Genomic DNA, 19,058 nt, shown 5'->3' with positions numbered 1-19,058 from the left:
AGCCAACGAGGCCCAATGATCTCCTTGTCTCTGCCTCTGCAGTGCTGGAATTTCAAGTGAACATGCATTTTTATACACTATGCCAGGCTGCCACCCCCACTCTCTCTTCCTTTGCATAGGTTCTGGGAATTGAACCTCATGCTTGCAAGGTGATCTAAGCCATCTCCCTACTGCCCTGGCTGTTATTAATGCTCAGCTCTGCCTCTTACCTCAGCGCTAACCCCCAAATCCACCCATTCTGTCCTCCCCAACTTCCCCCTTATTCCTTACTACTGATGTTTTCATCTTGATGCCCTTGGCTGCTCCATCTTGTAACGATTCATGTGTGTGTGTGTGTGTGTGTGTGTGTGTGTGTGTGTGTGTGTGTGTGTGTGTACATGCACATGCGTGCATATGTCCACTATGTTCATGGACATCCCAACCTTCCATGCCTCCCTCAACCCTGGCAGCTACAAGCCATCTTCTTTTGTTAGCTACTCACAAACACAGTGGGCCACAATCACATTCCATCTCTACTCCCCCTGCTTTCTCTGCTGGTTGCACCCCCTCTCTCATCCCTCCCCACTGATAGGGTTCACTCACATCTGTCTGACTTCGGTATACCAAGTCCAGGGCACAGACACACACAGTCTCACTTCCTGCCTTTGAAGAGCCCACCCCAGACTATGCTTCTCACTTGTCTTTTAAGTCCCTCCCCCTAAGTAGATGCCATGGCTGTGGCCAGCTTCCCCTACAGATAAGCTGTCTAGAGAATTTTGGCAAGTCTGGAGGGGTGGGGGCAGGAAGATGTTCCGACACTGGTCTTTGTTTTGCTTTTCGGCAGTTTCCAGGGATTCTCCTTCCTGTGCCAGTTTCAGGCTTTTTCCTGTCTGAGATGTCTTTCCTAAGTTTTCATAGATGTGATCTTCCTTTCTTAACAGTTGGGAGACTCTTCCTAGTATTTACGAATGAAAAAAGGAATCTACGCACGTTCCTGGCTAAATCATACTCCATTGGGTCCCCTGGCCAGCAGTGAGCTTTCTCTAGTGTCCCCTCTGCTCTCTGCTCCCTTCTTCCTAATTTGGGCTCTGGATCTTTGGAGGGATCTGCAGGTTAAAATCAGAGGTCCAGAATGCTGAACTTACCTGCAGTATATATGTTGGAAAGAAAGGGGGTTGTTGTGTTTTTACAGTTTTCCCCATCCTTTTGACAGAAGTTGAGAATATTTTCTAGGTCTCTTGTCTTTGGTATTTCTCAAGACTTGTTCAGGGGGACTGTGCAGGCCTTTCCCGGACAATTCCTGAAGAACTCCAGGGGTCTTTACATCAGTACCCATCTTATAGATGAGGTCATAGGAACACAGAGGAACCAGACAGCTGCTAGACAGCTCCTGGCAGAGCCAAGCTGAGTCGGGAAGCAGCAGGTCCCTCAAGCGTCAAAGGTGATGGCCAAGTACAGGAGTTTTCTCTTCCTTCCTGGGTGATAAAGCCCACGAGTGGGTGTCTGTCCCTCCACCCCATGTCTCATTTCTGTTTGACCACCATCAGTCGCTGTTTGCGGCAGGTTGCTACTGTTGGTCTGCATTGTCCAGTCACTTGGCCAGAAGCTACAAACTCAGAGTGTCAGGAAATACCTGTCCTGCCACACAGGCCTGATCTTCTTTCCCCAAATTCTCACTGGCTTGGCTTTGGGAAGATCTCCTGCACTGAGTGGCCTTTCTTAAAAGGCAGTTCACCCTAATCCAACTCCTTGGTTTTAAAGATTTATTTAATTGATGTGTCTGTGTTTGTGTCTGGGTGCCCTCAGAGGCCAGAGGGAAAACCCAAGAGTCACTAAAGCTAGAGTTACAAGAGTTGTAATGTGTCTGTTATGGGTGCTTTAATCTTCACTCTGGTCCTCTGAAAAAGTAGGAAGTGCTCTTAACCACTGAGCCATCCCTCCAGCCAAAAGCCCACTTAATTTTTTAAAGTTATATTTGCTATCAGTATGTAGAAGGAAGCATGTGCATGCCACAAAATGTGTGTGGAGGTCAGAGGACAACTTTTGAGAGTTGATTTTCTCCTACTGTGAGTTCCAGGGATTGAACTCACTTGTAGGGCAAGCACTGACATAGGCTACCCCCACAAGGCCCACTTATTTTTACCTATTTAACTTCAGGGACTTTCTTAGTGTCTCAAAATGGCCTTGAACTCATTGTCTATCAAGCTCTAAAATAAGAGCTGTGTGACATCACTGACTGCATGGCTTCTCCTTTTAAAATTCAATTAAAAAAAGCATTTTATAATGCTATTTATTTATTTATTCATTCATTTATTATAAGTATACTACCACTGTCTTTAGACACACCAGAAAAGGACATCAGATCTCATTACAGGTGGTTGCAAGCCACCATGTGGTTGCTGGGATTTGAACTTAGAACCTCTGAAAGAACAGTCAGTGCTCTTAACCGCTGGGCCATCTCTCCAGGCCTGCATTTTATAATTTTAATTGTTGCAAAGCATGCCAAGGTTAAAAGTTACCATTGAACCTTCTCAAGTGCTTAGTTCGGTGATTTACGCTCTTGTGCAAGCCGTTTCTACATCCTCAATGGAGGCCTTTCAGCTTTCCAGACTGACATCCATTCTTCATCTCCTCCACGGCTGTAGCCCTCATTCCACCCTCTGTCTCCAGACAACGGCCGTGATTGGCTTATTTCACTTAGCACAGTGTTCTTCAGGCTCACATAGGTCACAGAATGTGTCAGAATGAAGAGTTCAAAGCTCACTGATCATTCTGTTCTATGGACAGATAATGAGGTGCTTATCCGCCCATCTGTGAACGAGTACTTGGGTGGTTTCCAGTTTCTGTCTCCTGTGAGTAGACCTCCATGGACATTACTGTACACGTCTCTTTTAGATCCTGCACCCAGTTGCGATCCTCCGCCACACTGCTCTGTTAGGAGCTGCGCTGCTTTACCTTCGTAATGGATATGGGTTCACTGCACTTGGTCATTGTTCACCTTCAACACAAAGACATTCCACACACACATTTCAAAATCCCTGAAATTCAGATGAAGCTTGTAATTAATACAACATCCTAGCTCATCAGGAATTCTATCCCTTTCTTTCCTAGAGGATCATAACATTATATCAATCTCCCTGTAACTATAGTGGAGTTGAGACACTGGGAGACTGTGCTAAAATGATCAAATGGCCCCTTATGGCTTATTAAGACCCTTGAAGCAATGGGGACTCCAAGAAGGACTTAGTTCCCTGCTGAGTGACAGTATAAGGCTCTTGCTGCCTCTGGGAGCCAAATGCCCTGTTACCTACAGCTTCCAGCATCTGTGTGTAAACCCATCAGCTGTTCAAGGTCTCCAGAATGTCCCTCCCTCTTGCCTATCTCCTTTAGCTCTGGCAATGAGGTCACTGTCTCTGGTCCCTGCCTGATGAGTTCTCTCACCCTATTTACTCTGTTCCTGAATCCATCCATCTTGTTTGTTGTTTGCTGGCCTCCAGCCCCTCCCTGAGCTGAGCCCACGTCCAGGTCTCTAGCCAGCTAAACAGTTTCCTCCCCAGGCCCTCGGACCCACCCAGCCCAATTCCTTCATTGGCCTGTTACCTTTTTGAGTATTTCCTGTGGTTTCTATTTTTTCTCCCTTAATCTGTTTTTCTCCGATCCACCTCTCCACCCCCGCCCCCAAACTGGAAGCCTCTGCTTTCTGTCCACTTCCCCTGAAATCCCCACACCCTTCCGCCCTCTCCATCCTTCCTGACTCCACCCCTTCGGGCAGACTCAGTGTCCTCTGGCTCTGGGTTTCCCTGGAATACTTCATAACCAGTGGTGGGGCCACACAGACTCTGTGCTACGGAGATCATTTGCTATAGATTTCCAGCAAGACGCTGACTCTTGGGTGGCTCTCTCTCCACCCCCTTGGGCCTCCAGGAGCTTAGAAAACTGAGGAAGAGCCCCCTTTCCCCATGATGAATGGGACTCTGCATTGCCTATGGGACCCTGACATTTTCCTGGGGGGACTCCATATTAGTTCCACCTATGTGGCCACTAACTGGGAGAACAAGGGTGCTGAAAACCACAGTCTTATCGTCCATTACCGCTGGACCTTCATATGAATATAAATGTCGGGAAAGTGGTCTTCTCTGTGCTGTAGATTGTTCAGCCATTATGGGTTTCTTGTCCATGCTAGAAAAGGAACCTACAGGTATAGGGCATCCTGACCGGACGCGCCTTGGCTTGTCTAATGGAGAAGGGCAATACTTCCCAAGGCTCCTGCTAGAGGGAGGATAAAGACCAGGAAGGACGGGAAGTTAAGATCTGCCATACTGTGCTGGCCTGAGCCTTATCCTCTGCCTCACCTGTGAAGATCTGCCTGTAGAAGAGGGGACTTACACCTGCCGTACATGAGTTACCTAGGAGATCTAACCGGGGCTTTAACCCACCTTGCAGCCCAAGCTCTTTTCTAGCTAGCTCTAGCTTCTGTGTCCATTGAAATATGGGTGCTTCTTGCTGCTGCTGCTCCTCTTTGGTTGGCAAACACCCTATGTAAGCTTGAATCCCATGACATATAGCCCAACTCATACTCACCAAGTGAGAGCATCTGGCTCCTGTTACTACTAAACAGTCCACGTTCAAGGACCATTTGAGTCCTTCCCATTCAAAACTACTTGCTGTTTATTCTCAGTCACTCATTCATTCATTCTTCATTCATTCATTCTTGTATTCACCTGGGATATTACAACATCTGCTGTCTTGGGCTGTACACTGGGTTAGCGGAATGCAAAGACCGAACAGCTGTAGCCATTCATCATAGTGTGTCTACTGGACACACAAGAGTGTGCAAGCCTTGTAGGTGAGTGCCGCAGCATCCTAGTCTTCATGTTCCTGTAACTGAATATACAGGCTAGAACAGATGTTCAGTCACCTCTGATGAATATGACTGCTCAAATAGCCCAGTGACACCAGAGAGACTTGAAGGAGAAGGGCTCAAAAGATTTGTCACATTTCTTCAAAGAGACTCCTCCTTGTTTTGTTCGTGTGTCTCTAAGTTCCACTAGTTTACATCTCCTCTCACTGTGTTGAGAAGAACTGGCACAAGCTCTTCCAATGACACTTCCGCAGTGTCCCCTTCATAGACACCAGCTGGACACGTCTGCTCCTCCAGCTCCTTGTCTTGGAGCTGAGATTCCTCTAAAGTATGTGTATGGGCACATGTGTGTAATGCATATGCATGTCCATAAAAGTATGTCTGAGTGTGTCTGAGGGTGTTAACAGCATGCTGGGTCAGTGTATATGGATGCTGTGAGGCAACGTGCACTGCTAGGTGTGTCTGTGCAGTTCCCTGAACAACACTGTCACACACCAGTATGGGGCGCTTAGTAGGAGAGTTAGGGATTGTCAGCTCTGATTTGGGACTTAGGATCCTACAAGTCACGAAGCCTATTTAATGATCAGAAATTCTGGCTCAAAGAACAGTTATTTTCTAGAAGAATGTCAGAATCATGAGCTGTCGAGCCCTTGGGTCATGATGTTGTGCTTCTGCCTAGGGCCTGGAGGAGCCGAGGAGGCCTTTGTCTGAGACCTCTGCCTTTCCTTGAGTGTCCTGCTAAACTGTCATCTCCTCTGGCCTCCTGTGCACAAGCAGGGTGACAGGGACAGGAGTCCTAACTGCTGGGGATGCTGGAGAACATGGTGATAGTGGGCAACACAGACATGATGGTACTGGGGACACGGTGATACCAAGGGGCACAGTGGTGCTGGGTATATGATGGAATCAGGGACATGATTATGTTGGAAGAAACAGAAATGCTGTGGGATGCAGTGATGCCAGAGAACATGCCACCTGAAGGTATGCTCATATTTGGGGTAGTGTGAACCTCTGGGGCATAGCGACATTTTGGGACATGGTGAACATGATGATTGCAGTAGCCATAGTAATTCTAGGGACATACTAACATAGTAGACTTGCTAGTACTAGAGACATAATGCTTACAAACAGGTGGTCTTGGGGACACTATGGCACTTCCTTTCTCTCAAGTCAGCAAAGGCTGTAGTTGTGAGTTAAAATAAACATCAAGAGAGACAACAGCCCCCAGAGATAGGCACAGGGTTGGGAAGGTAACTGTGTCTGGAGCTGTAGTAATATTGGCTAAAGAGATAATGAGAGCAGCTTGTAAGGGATTAGAGGGAAGGAAGGAGGTTGCATGAGCTAATTATACATCTGTCCAGAGCTGAGACGATTACAGGGCTCTTTAGTACCCCCATGGTTTTAAAAAAGGGGAGACAAGTTTCTTTCTGTCCAACAAATGGTGCCAAGTAAGGAGCGGTGCCAATGAGGATGGAGGTGTGGGTGTGGCCTTGGGAGCCACCCATGATATCTGGAGTGTCCATCATGTCTCTGAGCACTCCTGAGGGACAAATCATCCTCTAACCCCATTGGCTCAGGTCCTAGACAACTGACAGGTTCAGCTTCCAGCAGGAAGCTCTCTGAGGATCAGGGTTTTTCAGTAGAAAGTTCTATGAGGGTCAGGGTTATTCATGCACCTTCGTTTTCTAGGTTCGAGTCTGGAGCCCAGGAGAGCACAAGTTCTGCTCCCCAGATGGCATAGGCTGAGAAAGGCACTGGCCAAAGGGAGCCCCTGAAGGAGATGCTATGCTAACAATGGTGGTTGCTCCCACAAGGCAGGATTGGAGAGGGCTCAGCAAAGAAGACATCCACAACGGGGCAGGGGTGGGGTAGGAGGTCAGGGCTAGAGTATTTCTGTGAAAAGAGGCAGAGACAGTAGACACATGGGATTTTTTTTTCCTGCAGATGCCAAGGAGCCCAGGAAGGCTTAGGAACATAAGAAAAAAAACAAGGTTTCAGAGCAACCTGGTTGCCACAGGCAGAGAGGACTACCTGGGACAGGAAAGGTACAGGGAAAGTTTTGCAAGAGCCCTACGGGAGGTAACAAGGCCGCACACCATGGGGTAGGTGGAGCAGAAATGGTCAGTGAAGACAGGTCTGTGCCTTGGTCTGTCCTGCTAGTGGCAGCAAAGCTGAGATACGGGCTCATGAGGCTTATCACCCCTCTTGAAAGACCTTGGAGGGGTGTTAGAGATAGCTTTTAAGAGTTGTGTGTTTTTTTTAAACATTTCAATGTGTGTGTGTGTGTGTGTGTATGTGTGTGTGTGTGTGTGTGTGTGTGTGTGTGTGTGTGTGTGTGTGTACCCATAGAGGCCAGAAAATAACTTACAGGAGTTAGTTTTTATCCATTATATGAGTCCTAGAGATCAAACTCAGTTCATCAGACTTGGCAGCCAATATCTTTACCCAAAGAGTCATCTTGCTGAGCCCATAACTTATTTTTAATATCAAATCAAACAATAGTCCAATAAGGAAGACACAGGGTATGAAGTGATGTGTCCTGTTTTCGATTATATAGACAAGGGTTTCGAGTTTCTTTGTCTGATCCCCTGTCCCTAGAGAGTTTGGGACCAGTGCTTGAACTCTAGCCCTCCGCCTGTGTGGGGAGACCCATAGGAGTGGGAATCGTTCTACGCAGAGCTCTTGACTCCATGTCTAAAATCCTAAGTCTGAATGTCCATCTCTATTCTCTATATTTTTAGAAGAGAAAGTGTGAGGACATTCAGGGGATGCCAGTTTGGCAGGAGAGGGCAAGAAAAACAGCCAGAGAAGAGAGGAGCATAAAGACTTTTGACCCTTGCCTCTCTGTCAAGCAATGCAGACATATACATTCATTTGCTTACTATAACCACTATCCAGACTGACTAAGCTGAATTCCACAGACATTCTAAGTCATTGTTTTCCTCGGTCACATAGATAGCAACTGGCAGAGGTGGGGTGGCTACTCAGATCTTCCCAAAACTCAGTCTTTTACCTCTTAACCCAGATGGATCAAACTGTCCCTATTTAGCTGGATTGAGCTAAATTGGGGCGTCAGGAAGCACCTTCGTAAAGAAAGGAGGAGACTAGGTAGTCTTAATCTGTGAGTTACTATCCCAGCCTCTCTTCCATTGTCTGTTATAGCTGTGTGGGCCTCCACATCATGAACAGCACCCCAGGAGACACCAGGAATGCTCCTGCACCAAGCCACCCTGCACCAAGCCACCGGCAGTGTCTCCTGCCTTCTGTGGCTTACACTCCCTCTGTTACTGAGGTGACACCAGCCAAGAAGATAACCTTCCTCAAGAGAGGAGATCCCCAGTTTGCTGGGGTTCGCCTGGCCGTTCACCAGCGCACTTTTAAGACCTTCAGCGCCCTAATGGATGAGCTGTCTCAACGCATGCCTCTTTCCTTTGGGGTACGCTCTGTTACCACACCTCGGGGTTTGCATGGCCTCAGTGCCCTGGAACAGCTGCAGGATGGGGGCTGCTACCTCTGCTCTGATAGAAAGCCCCCTAAAACTCCCAGAGAGCCTGGCCGGCATCAGAGGAAAAGCCCTTCTGCTAGACAGTCACAGGTTTCCGAAGGTGGTCATGAAACTACAGAAACATCCTGGAAGAGTCCCATGGCCCCGAGGAGGCTGACTCTAGTGAAGAATGGAGATCCTAGATGCCAGCAGACGATGGTTCTCAGTCACCAGAACACCAGGAATCTGGCTGCCTTCCTCAGCAAAGCCTCTGAGCTGCTGCGCTTTCCCGTCAAGCAGGTGTACACGATCCGTGGGAAGAAGGTAGGCTGTGGGCCAAGTGTTTCCTTTGGACCCTGGGACAAAATACAAAGATGGATGAGTAGGCAGCCTTGATTGGCCACTGATAATTAAAGGTGAAGGAAGAGTGTGGAGACATGAGGTTAGATCTGCTAATCAAACATCAACCATCAGACCTGGGGAAACGGCCCAGTTGGCAGAGTGCTTGTCATACAAGCGTGAGAGCCTGAGGCAGGCACACAGAAGCACGCATGCACATATGCAAGTGCACACACACATGCTTGCACATGCACGAGCATGTGCACACATGCACACCCACACACATGGCCACCCTACTCATAAGCCCCACTTAGTAAGTCCTTAGCACACAGCAGGCCCTGAGCTTTGTACACGCTCCTCCTTTGTTCTGAAGTCCTCTCATCAGGCCATTGCCATCTGAGTTTAGTACAGGAAATGACCCAAGGTACCTTGAGCACCGAGAGATTTAATATAAGGCATTAGGGGCCAGGTCTAGAAAGCCGGAGTGAGATCAGGGCTGGGTCTACAGGCTCAGCATGCCCTGCAGGTAGCACTGAGAATATCGAGTTTAAGAACACACTGGTGGCACTGACAGTCAAGCTTGAGAAACACAGCTCCATCTCAACATTCCCAGGACCACTGGAGTCTGCCATAGCCACCTCGGCTGCCTCGCCTCCTGATTCTCACGAGCACAGTACACAGAACACCAGCCAGAAGCAGGCTGAGGCAGTGTCTGCCAAACAGCTCCCTTCTCCATCTTGATCAAGGGCACCCAACTGAGGGAAAATGCAGCCCTCACCCAACCCTACCTGCAAAGCCTACTGGGTGTAACTGTTTGCTTTCTAGAACTTTATTTGATAACCAGGTATGGTGTCAGATTCTGTAATCACAGCACACAACAGCTGGGAGGCAAGGGAATTATACATCTGAGACCAGCCTGGGCTACACAGAGAATTCTAGGTTAGCCTCTAGAAACAAAACAAACGAAAAACGTCATATTTAACTTCTGCCTGAAGCCACATCATCTCTGTTCTGTCCTGTCTGTCTGTCTGTCTGTCTGTCTGTCTGTCTTCTAGTGAGAATGAATGACTCTGGTACCCAGGTGTCTGTTCACACAAAGGCAGCAGCTCACTTCACTTGCCTTGAAGATGCTTATCACATCATATAGGGTAACAGTTCACCCTCATAAAGGAATGCCTCCCAGCTGGTTCCCACATGGGATCTTCCAGAGAATATCCATCCCACTATTCCACAACATGTGAGTGTCAGAGTGTATGGGTAGAAAGTGATTTCTTATCGTTTGTTTTGGAATAGGGTCTCACTATGTGTCCTGGCTGGCCTGAAATTTGTTTCGTGCTCCAGGATGAACTGGAATACATAGATCTCCACCTGTCTCTGCCTCTGAGTGCTGGAATTGAAGGTGTACACCACTGTACCCACATACCCAGCAAATTCTTGGCATTAGCTCAATATCTTCTACTCTAAAGTCAGCCACCTTCCTGGCTTACATCAGTGATAAATAGGTATTCTCTAAGTCCACAATGGTCATACTGACAAGAGGATGGACAAGGACCATCATTAACCAAAACAAAGTCTATTCTACTCCAGTGAGTGCAAACTGCTTCAAGAGAGATGCCCTCACTCAGAGCTGTGGCTGTGAAAAGCAGACAGGTTCAGTTTGATTAGCGTCTAGCCAGGTGTCTGGTTGAGTCCCTGCTGCTATGCAAATCACAAGCCTTAGTCCAGTGTTAGTCTCCCGGGGAGCATCCCTTGAGAAGACACAGGCCTGCTGTGCCTGAAGGAGTGGTGTTGGTATTGCTAGTTCCAGCTACTGTGCTTGTCCTGCTCCTGCTCACAGGAAGGCTGAAGGCTTGGGGTAGCTGGTGAGAGAGAACCTGACATTCACTGATTGGACCAATCTGATCATTTAATAATCACCCTTTCATGACCACTATGTATGTCTTCACCCAGTAGATATTTGTGGGGGAGCCTCTGAGAGTTGCTTCTTTGGAGTTCCTTGCCAGCAGCCTTCCATTCTTGGTCCTTCTGAGTAGAGTCCTCCACACTCAGGAGGAATGCCTAGCCACTACACAGACATTGTTCCTTCTGTAACAAAGACCATCTTTAATCAAAACAAACTCTATTCCATTCCAAATCCAAAATCTCCTGAGTATCCCTCCACACCCTTCATGGTCCCTGAGTGGGTCTGTAGTGTAAGAGTTTCTGAGGTTCCATTGCCTCCTAGGCATTCGATGCTTTGGTTGCGACATAGAATAGTGACCTACCCGGAGGAGAAATCCACCTCCAAATTGAAAAGAACAAAGGGGCCTATGAATGAACTGGGCTGGATGAGATGTGTGTAGTACAGCCGGTGTGTGGTTGGGGAAGGGTATGTGTCCTCTGGATAGATACTGAGGAAGGAGCATGATTGCTGGCCCGCATGCTTGGTTTTGCAAGAAACTGACTTCCAGATTGGCGAGACCACTTTTCTTCCCAAAGGGCCATGAGTGACAGGGCCTAATGTCCTGCCTTCCTGCATTTGATTGTCATTGCTCTGTGGGTTTGGTCATTCTAATAGTTTCATGGGGTGGGTGGGTATCTCTTTGATCCTGAACATACCCTTCTAATTTGAAATTATTCAACAAAACATGCCCTGATATTGTACACTGCTGTTCATGCCAACTGAAACACAAGCCTTTAGGTGTACAAAACTTCTAGGGTCAGGGAAATACTCTAAGAGTAAAGTCCTATTTACTGGATGAGCCCTGAGCCATTCCCCATGTTGGCAGATCTAAGGAAAAGGTAGAAATTGAGACTAGAGGGGCTCCCTGGGGGAACTATGGTCTGCCCTCATTCATTCACTTAAGGTTTGAATTATACTGGAAAGCTGTCAAATATTGGAGAGGACTCCACCTGGGCAGGCAATGAGGCTAAGAGTCAGATTTCTGAATGGAGGCATTGAACGTTCTGCTGCAAACACTTTTCGAAAAATATTCTCAAAGGTAGATGTATGCTCAGGGATGCATCTTAACAGTCCCAATGTCTTTTCTATGTAGAGTAACCTATAGTCATAGACTCTCAGCTAGAGGGAACAGAGAAAGAAATCTTGAAGGTAGTGGGTTCTCAGCCCCTGGATAGTGATAAAGGCGTAGGAACCCAGAATGGTACATGCCAAGAGTCAAGAAGGGCTGAGGAGAGGGATCTTCCTTCCCAGACCTTCCGGAGTCAAGGGGTTCTGCAGGCCAGACTCCCAACTCTATGTTAACCTCTTCCAGGTGGACTCTCTGCAGGCACTCCTGGATGGCCCCTCCCTGCTGGTATGTGCTGGGAACGAGGCCTTCAGACGTCTGGAGATGGAAAATATCAGAGGGAGCAGGACCAGAATGCTATCTGATGTTACTGCAAGGCGTGAAAGTGGTGAGTGGGTTCCAGGGCTTCCCAGCCCCTTTCATATGACACAGCAGCTCCACGAGAGTGGTCATTATCAGCTCCAGACCCACGGGAGCGGTGCTTTGGCTCAGTCCCTTGCTCGTCAAGCTTTGCTGAGTCTCTCTTGTTTCTTGCTCTCTTTCTTTCCGCATTAACTGAACAGAGCATTGCTGGGGACACCCGGGAGAAGTGTAGATTTTAACACAGAGAAATTTGAGCTTAAAAATGTTTAGGGTCCAAAATAGCCACGAAGATTCCCAGTGGATGCATCGTCACAGAGGAGCTGAGCTCTGTTGAGTGGAGCCTTTAAGTCCTTCAGAGGCATGGCTGCCTTAGGCATCGGCAGTGTTCTACAGCAGGTTACAATGAATAAAACATGTCGCACCTATGGACCATCTATCCAGACACATAGATCCATCAAAAATCTCACACTGGACCAAAGTCTAGGCTTCGTTACTAAAATATATGTTACTTTGAGGACACAGTTCACAAGTGCAGAATAAAATTATGACAAAGCTACTGAACTGAAGAGTTTAGCTCTCCTCTGTGTGTGATTCTATTAAGGAAGTTACTAACGACAGTATCTGTTGCAGTAAATATTAAAAATTGATTTTTTTTAGCTTTTCATGCAGGTTTATATATTATAATCTCAATCCACAAACCCTCTATACCATAAGACCACACCAAATGGACAAAGATACAAACTGCTCTTCTATATGAGATAAAAGACCTGTAGAATCCCTTAAAATATTCCTATCTACCTATTGCCAATTACAGCCACCAGGATCTATCCAGGTCTGCTTTCTCCAGCTCCATCTTGATTACCTCCTTTCTGCGCCCTGGTCTCTCCTCCCCTCCTCGACCTTTCCCCACCTATCTTTTTTCCTGTCCAATCATGTATCACCTTAACATAAATCTACAAGTATCTGCAACTGTGGTACAAAGACAATGGTTAGGCCCATGCCAGAAGAGCTGCCAGGCTTACTTGATGCTTTCTCCTGTCCAGAGGTGTTCATGTGGTCTGTCTTGCTGGACACAGGTGCATCCCACCCAAGCAAAGCTCAGGAGACGAAATGAGAAACGACCGAAACTCTGTCCTTCTCTAAGACTACTTTCTATCCCATGAGGCAACTACTCTAGTGTTCCACCTGGGGTGCAGGCTAGGCTCTCAGGAACTGAAGCTGTATGTGTAGGTCTCTTCTAGAAATCTTGCTTCAGCCCAAGAGCCCGGTCATTGTAAGGGGGATGGGTCACCATGAATCCTCTTATCAGTTTGCAGCTTCTGGTCAGATCAAGGGCAGCAGCCTGAGCTTGCCTCCTGTCCCAGATGAATGAGTTCCCACTGTGTGGCTCCTCCTGCCATGCCACACTCTCTTCACACCCTGACTGTGCCGGTGCCCATTCAGCAAGCATTACATGCTACGCAGCCAATGTTCTGTGCAAGAAGCTTCCTCGTGGCGACTCGACGTACAGCAAGGGCTGTACCCATGGCAGCTTCAGACCCAGAAGTAGCAGGGGGAATTGGCGGCTTTGGGTGGAATTCAGCCTCAGTTCTTTCTTTCTGTGTCACTCAAAGGTTCTTCTTGAATGGCTCCACCCTTGTCTTTCTGCTGGTGTCCTCTCCAGTAACTCATTACCTTATTCTCTCTTTCTCTTGCTCCACCGTGCAACAGGTTGCTGGGGACCAAACGTCAAGCAGAGTGTCATATGTTCAAGGGGCAGATCTGGCGGCAAGCTGCGGCAGTTTTCCTTGACCTCAGAGAGGTCTGGTCTCAGTGACCATCCAGCATCCGGTCATCAAGCCTGGGCAGTTCCTGCTTCTGACAGGTGCCCTCAGGACACACCTGCCCCACCTGGCTCCTTGGTGGCCTCTGATGATGTAGAGAAGAAAGTCTGCATGAATGAGGATGGAAGTCTGTCTGTGGAGATGAAAGTCCGATTTCAGCTTCTGGGCGAGGACACCCTGCGGTGGTCCCAGAGAGTAGGGCATGCCAGTGTCTTCACAGCAGCCGGTGGAAAGGGTCAGGACCCGAGGGGGACTGACAGGTTCTGTTGCAGACAGGAGGGATACCCTTGGGGAGTCTTAGAGCCTGGGGGGCGGGAACTGGGTCCCTATGATGGAGGATGCCAGGGAGACATTGATGTGGGTCAGCAGTCACAGCCCAGCTATGACATATGGAGAAACCCCCTCATAGCCCCCGAGGGCACAGGGCCAACTCCTCGTAGGAGATGGGGTCTGGCTAAGCTCTCTAGGTGCAAGAGCCACTGGAGACAGGGGGCCAATGATAGGAAAGGACATGACAAGGGTAATGCCAGCCCAGTCTCAACTCCCAGGCACCCCAGAAGTGTCCAGCTAGGCTCCTGCTGTCCTTGGACTCCAGAGGAGGAGACAGGCAGTGACACCTTACATCCAGTCTCCTCAGCTTCTTCCCGAAGTGAGACTGATCTGGGATCTAGCGAGGGCCCCTGCCTAGAGGACACAGGACCCCGCGGCTTGAGACCTCACACCCAAAGTACAGAAAAAGCCCTTTCTAATACACCAGTCAGTGCTGAGTCTTGTGAGGAGTCTTGTGAGGGTGGTGGTCAACTCCACAGAGGCCCCAGACAGGCAAGGGTCGTGGCTTCTCAGGGACAAGTCAACAAAGGTGACAACCCCTACATTTCTACCCAAAGTCACTTATCTTTGAACCACACGGGTCTTCAGACAGAGAAGCACAGACAGGATAGCAGGTGCCGCGAGGTCAGAGGGGAGCCTGGACTGAGGCTGCCCCTGGTTCCGGGCCATTCTGGATCTCAGGACACACAGAGAGATGCACTCTCAACTCCTGCTTGTGCTCCAGCCCAGCAGAGTGAGAGAAAGCAGAAGAGGCCAGCTAGTAGTGTATGCTTGCCCAGTGTCTCTCCCCCTTACCAAGTGGCTCAGAAAGGTCATGCTAGGCAGTGTCACTATTGCGGGGACACACAGTCCTCACTGGACACAGCCTTGCAAACACCAAGACCCCAGGAAAGAGAACAAACCTGCCCAGGAAGCCCCGCACCACAGTTTCCCTCAAACTCACCCAGCACTGGGAATCAGGCCTCAGAGGATGTGAGATCCCTGTTCTCCAGTTCTCTTGATTTTCAGGAACCACAAGCCACCAGCAAAGCCACCACAATCGCTGTGAGTGACTCAGACTGTGTGCCCAGCTTTTGTCATCCCAGCACTCGCTCTGCCGAGCCAGCAGGGGACACCGAGTGCCAGGCTCACTCACCGACTCCTACACCTGTCCACAGAGGAGAGGTTGGCTGCCTGTGGGACAAGGCAGGGACCTCCCCTGAACCTTTCTCATCCTCTGTGCCACTGGACAGATGGCCTGAGGCAGAAGATCCAAGAACCCACCGAGATTGCTGCTGCTTACAGGTTACACCGACTTCTACCCTCGAAGGCCCCAGTGGTCAGACCCAGGCCTCCATCTCTGAGGCCTGCTTGGGGGGCAATAGTTTCTGCCCAACTCCACCCAAGGAGCAAACATGTTCTAGGAGGCAGCCTGGAAGCAACAGTAGTACCAGCAGTGACCACAGTGAAGCTGATGGCTATGCTGGGCCCGGGAGGACTCTGCTGAGGAAGTCCCTTGGCATCAGGGGAAGCCTTGAAGGGCAGGAAGAGGACGGGGGTGTGACGCCCAGTGCTCTGCCTCACACCTCTCCAGATGCTGTGGTTCGTGAGTGGCTGGGAAACATCCCCGAAAAGCCAGTGCTCATGACATATGAGGTGGCAGATGGGACCACAGAGGTGCCCAGTGATAGCCCAGAAGGTTCCAAGGAGGACCAGGGTGATGGCTGTTCTTTGAAAGTCTTCGGGGAACTGAATCAGGCTAAACAGCAGTCCCCAGAAGGGGCTACGGACGAGCACCCGGAGCCAGCAGGAGTCCTCTCAGGACCTGGTTCTGTGTGCTGCAAACTCGGAGGTGATCTGCATCCGGATGCAATGACCGGTGAGAAGCTCAAGGCTCCTGCAGAAGCTGGAATGGGAGAAGGGACCGCAGTGGACCATGGTGTGAGTCTGTGTGCACTCCCCACCAGGGTCTCAGCCTCTACACAGATCATGAAGGCCCTGCTGGGCTCCAAGCCAGGCCGGCCCAGCAGTCTACCAGAGGTTTCTAGCACAGCAGCCCAGAGGCTCAGCTGCTCTGCTGGGGCCCTCATTGCCTGCCTTGGCAGGCTCCATTTCTTTGATGAGGATCTGGGGCCTCTGGATGGTAGATCAAGGCTTGAAGAGTCCCCTAAGTACCAGGAGATGATGAACATCTTGCAGACCCTGTGGCCTGGGAGTGAACTTAGGCAAGAGCAGCTGAACTTCAGCCTCAGGAGGCTCACTTCACACCAGGCTCTGCTGGGAACTGAGGACTTCACACCTACCTCCTCCTCTGGTGTGGATGTTAGCAGCGGTTCTGGAGGCTCAGGTGAGGGCAGTGTGCCCTGTGTCATGGATAACACCCCGGCTCCCGAGAAGATAGATTCGCCCTTGAAAATCCCTTCTCAAAGACCTGATTCCAGGAACCAGGGGTACCCGGAGACAGCGAGTCATTCCACAGTTTCATCTGGCTCCCAGGTGAGGGCTTGTGCCACCAAAGAGGAGGAGTCGGGTAAAGGAGGCAGGAAGCAGATGTGGGGCAGTGCCCGTGAACAATCAGTCGAAAGCACTCTGCTGGAAGGGGGTGCACAGTCAGAAGAAACAGAAGGGAGAGTAAGAGAAAGGCTACAGGAAAATAGTGTCCTGGGAGAAGGGCTTCCAGAAGAAGAGGCTAGGGTCTGCAGTCAGGGGATGCTAACAGCTAGCTCTCAGGATGAAGCAGGTTCTCCAGAAGACACCAGAGTGTCAAAAGATGAAGCAGGAATTGATGTGGCTTCTGGAGAACTGTGGTCTCTATATGGGAGAGAGGAAGCCACAGAGTCCTCTCGCCATTTCCATGAAAACAACTCGAGGGTTAGTGAGCATCAAAATGATCCCATACTGGAGCTGGAGTTGGAAGAGAAGTCTAGAGTGGATGCAAGGGGCTGCAAACAAGCCTGCATCAGGACCAGCTCAGGACCCAGGGAGACAAACACATCCATGGCCCACAAGGGATCTCTGGACCCTGACCCTATCTGGGTGTCCAGGCTGCTGAAGAAGATAGAGAAAGACTTCATGGCTCACCTGGCTGATGCCACATCTGAACTCCGAGCCCGATGGAACCTTCATGACAACACCCTGCTGGACCAGATGGTGACTGAGCTGGAGCAAGATGTGGGCCAACGGCTGCAGGCAAGCACTGTCAGAGAAGTCATGAAGATCCAGAGCAGGGCAGGGAAGATGGTTCCAGAACCACCCCGGAAAGCCCTCAAAGGTCAGACTTCTCTTCAGACAGAGCAGCGTAGACGTCGCCTTCAGGGCCTGCGCAACTTCTCAGCCCTCCCTGGCCAGGGTGCCCTCTCTCTCACCCTGGAGGATGGGGCCACTCTCGGCACTGCCTTAGGGACCAGGTCAGGTGCAGGGCCTGTGGAGGATGAGTTCTGTCCCTGTGAAATCTGTCTGAAGAAGAGGACCCCTAGATTCTCAAAGGATGCCACACCAGTCTCTGGTGCTCCGCTCAGAAAGGCCTTTGACCTACAGCAGATTCTACAGAGCAAGAAAGAAGGAAGCAGCAATAGAGAGGCCATGGAGGTGGCCCCTCAGAAGACAGAGATGATGTTGTCTCAGGAGAACCCCAGAGCTGATGAGAAGCAAGGGCTGAGGTTGGCACAAGGGCTTGGCATAGCTGAGGGAGAGGAGGGGGAAGGGAAGCAGGGGCTGGGAACAGAGGAGGATACTGAGTTTTCGAAAGCAGAAGGAGCTGGTTGTCATGCACCAGAAGAGGATGCAGCCACTGAGGAAGATGGGGAAATCGGCATCAGCACTGCACAAAAAAGCCAGCAGTTAGAGGGGACTGAGATCAGGAAGGAGGAAACCCTGCACCAGAGCTTTAGAGATGGAGGCACTTTGGAGGCTCCAGCAAGACAGGGTAGCCACTCTGTGGAGATTCAGGAAGCTTCCAGAGAAGAACAGCCAGAGGGAGAAGGCAGAAATCAAGATGAAAAGGAAGAAAACTCTTGGGTAAGCTCAGGAGCAAGCCAGGGAATGGTGGGTTCTGAAAACACCAGGCTAGACCAAGAGGGGAGGCTCCAGAACCACCATCAAAAGCCAGGCCACCAGAGCCACCATGCAGCATGCTTCTCCAGGGTATCGTCTCTGGATAACTGCTCACAGAAGTCTCAGAAGAGCTCAGACAGAGACTTTCCAAGTGGAGACCTCAAGTGCACCAAAGCCAAGAACAGTGGGGTCTTGCATGCAGAGATAAAAGTCCCCATGATGTATCCAGAAAGTTCCTCTTCTGAGCAAGAAGAAGCCCCCTCTAGCCCAAGGCCTCCAAATCAGGGGAAAGGGAAAGATGAAGGTTCAGCTGGAAGCTTGGCTTATACCCAGGTTGGGGATAGGGTGGATGGCTTTGGCCAGGATGACTTAGATTTCTAGACATCAAAACAAATGCTAGGATGGTAACAGAGCTGAGGATGCCTGCATAAATGGATTACCCATACACCCAAGAGAGGCTCAGGCCACTGGGGTTGTACAAGGGACAGGGACAAAACTCAAAGAATTGCTGCTTTTCCTGGAGCTGCAGGCCTAACATCCCAGCCACTCAGGGGGCTAAGAAGGGAGGATAGAAAGTTCTAGACCTGCCCGGGGGCTATAGAGCAAGTTCAAAACCCAGTTTGGACAAATTAGTGAGAGAGTGATTCAGGCTTTTGGAATACAGTTCAGTGGCAGAGTGCTTACCCAGTTTATGTGTGACTCTGCGTTCAACCTTGATAGTAACAAGGGTGAAAAGGCCTGTGCTGTCCCTGGGATCTAAACTTCAAGGCCCCCACCCTCAGTGTAAAGCGTTAGCTGCCATATTTATCAGAGGTCAGCCAGTTCCTCTGTCCACAGGG

At 49.7% G+C, this 19,058-nt stretch overlaps 1 protein-coding gene across 1 annotated transcript; it reads left to right on the top strand.

Moving 5' to 3' along the window:
* Positions 1 to 8,021: 8,021 nt before the first annotated feature.
* RP1L1 (RP1 like 1) lies at positions 8,022 to 18,600 on the top strand (the record flags this gene model as incomplete). Its single annotated transcript, XM_080926991.1, has 3 exons — positions 8,022 to 8,648; positions 11,918 to 12,059; positions 13,745 to 18,600. 3 exons carry the CDS (start codon positions 8,022 to 8,024, stop codon positions 18,598 to 18,600), a joined length of 5,625 nt encoding a protein of 1,874 aa, XP_080783117.1.
* Positions 18,601 to 19,058: the final 458 nt, after the last annotated feature.

This window comes from Micromys minutus, assembly GCF_963924665.1.
Source record: "Micromys minutus genome assembly, chromosome: 12".
Lineage (NCBI taxonomy): Eukaryota > Metazoa > Chordata > Mammalia > Rodentia > Muridae > Micromys > Micromys minutus.
Note: the sequence above shows the minus strand (reverse complement) of the source record. Positions and strands in the feature narration are given on the sequence as shown.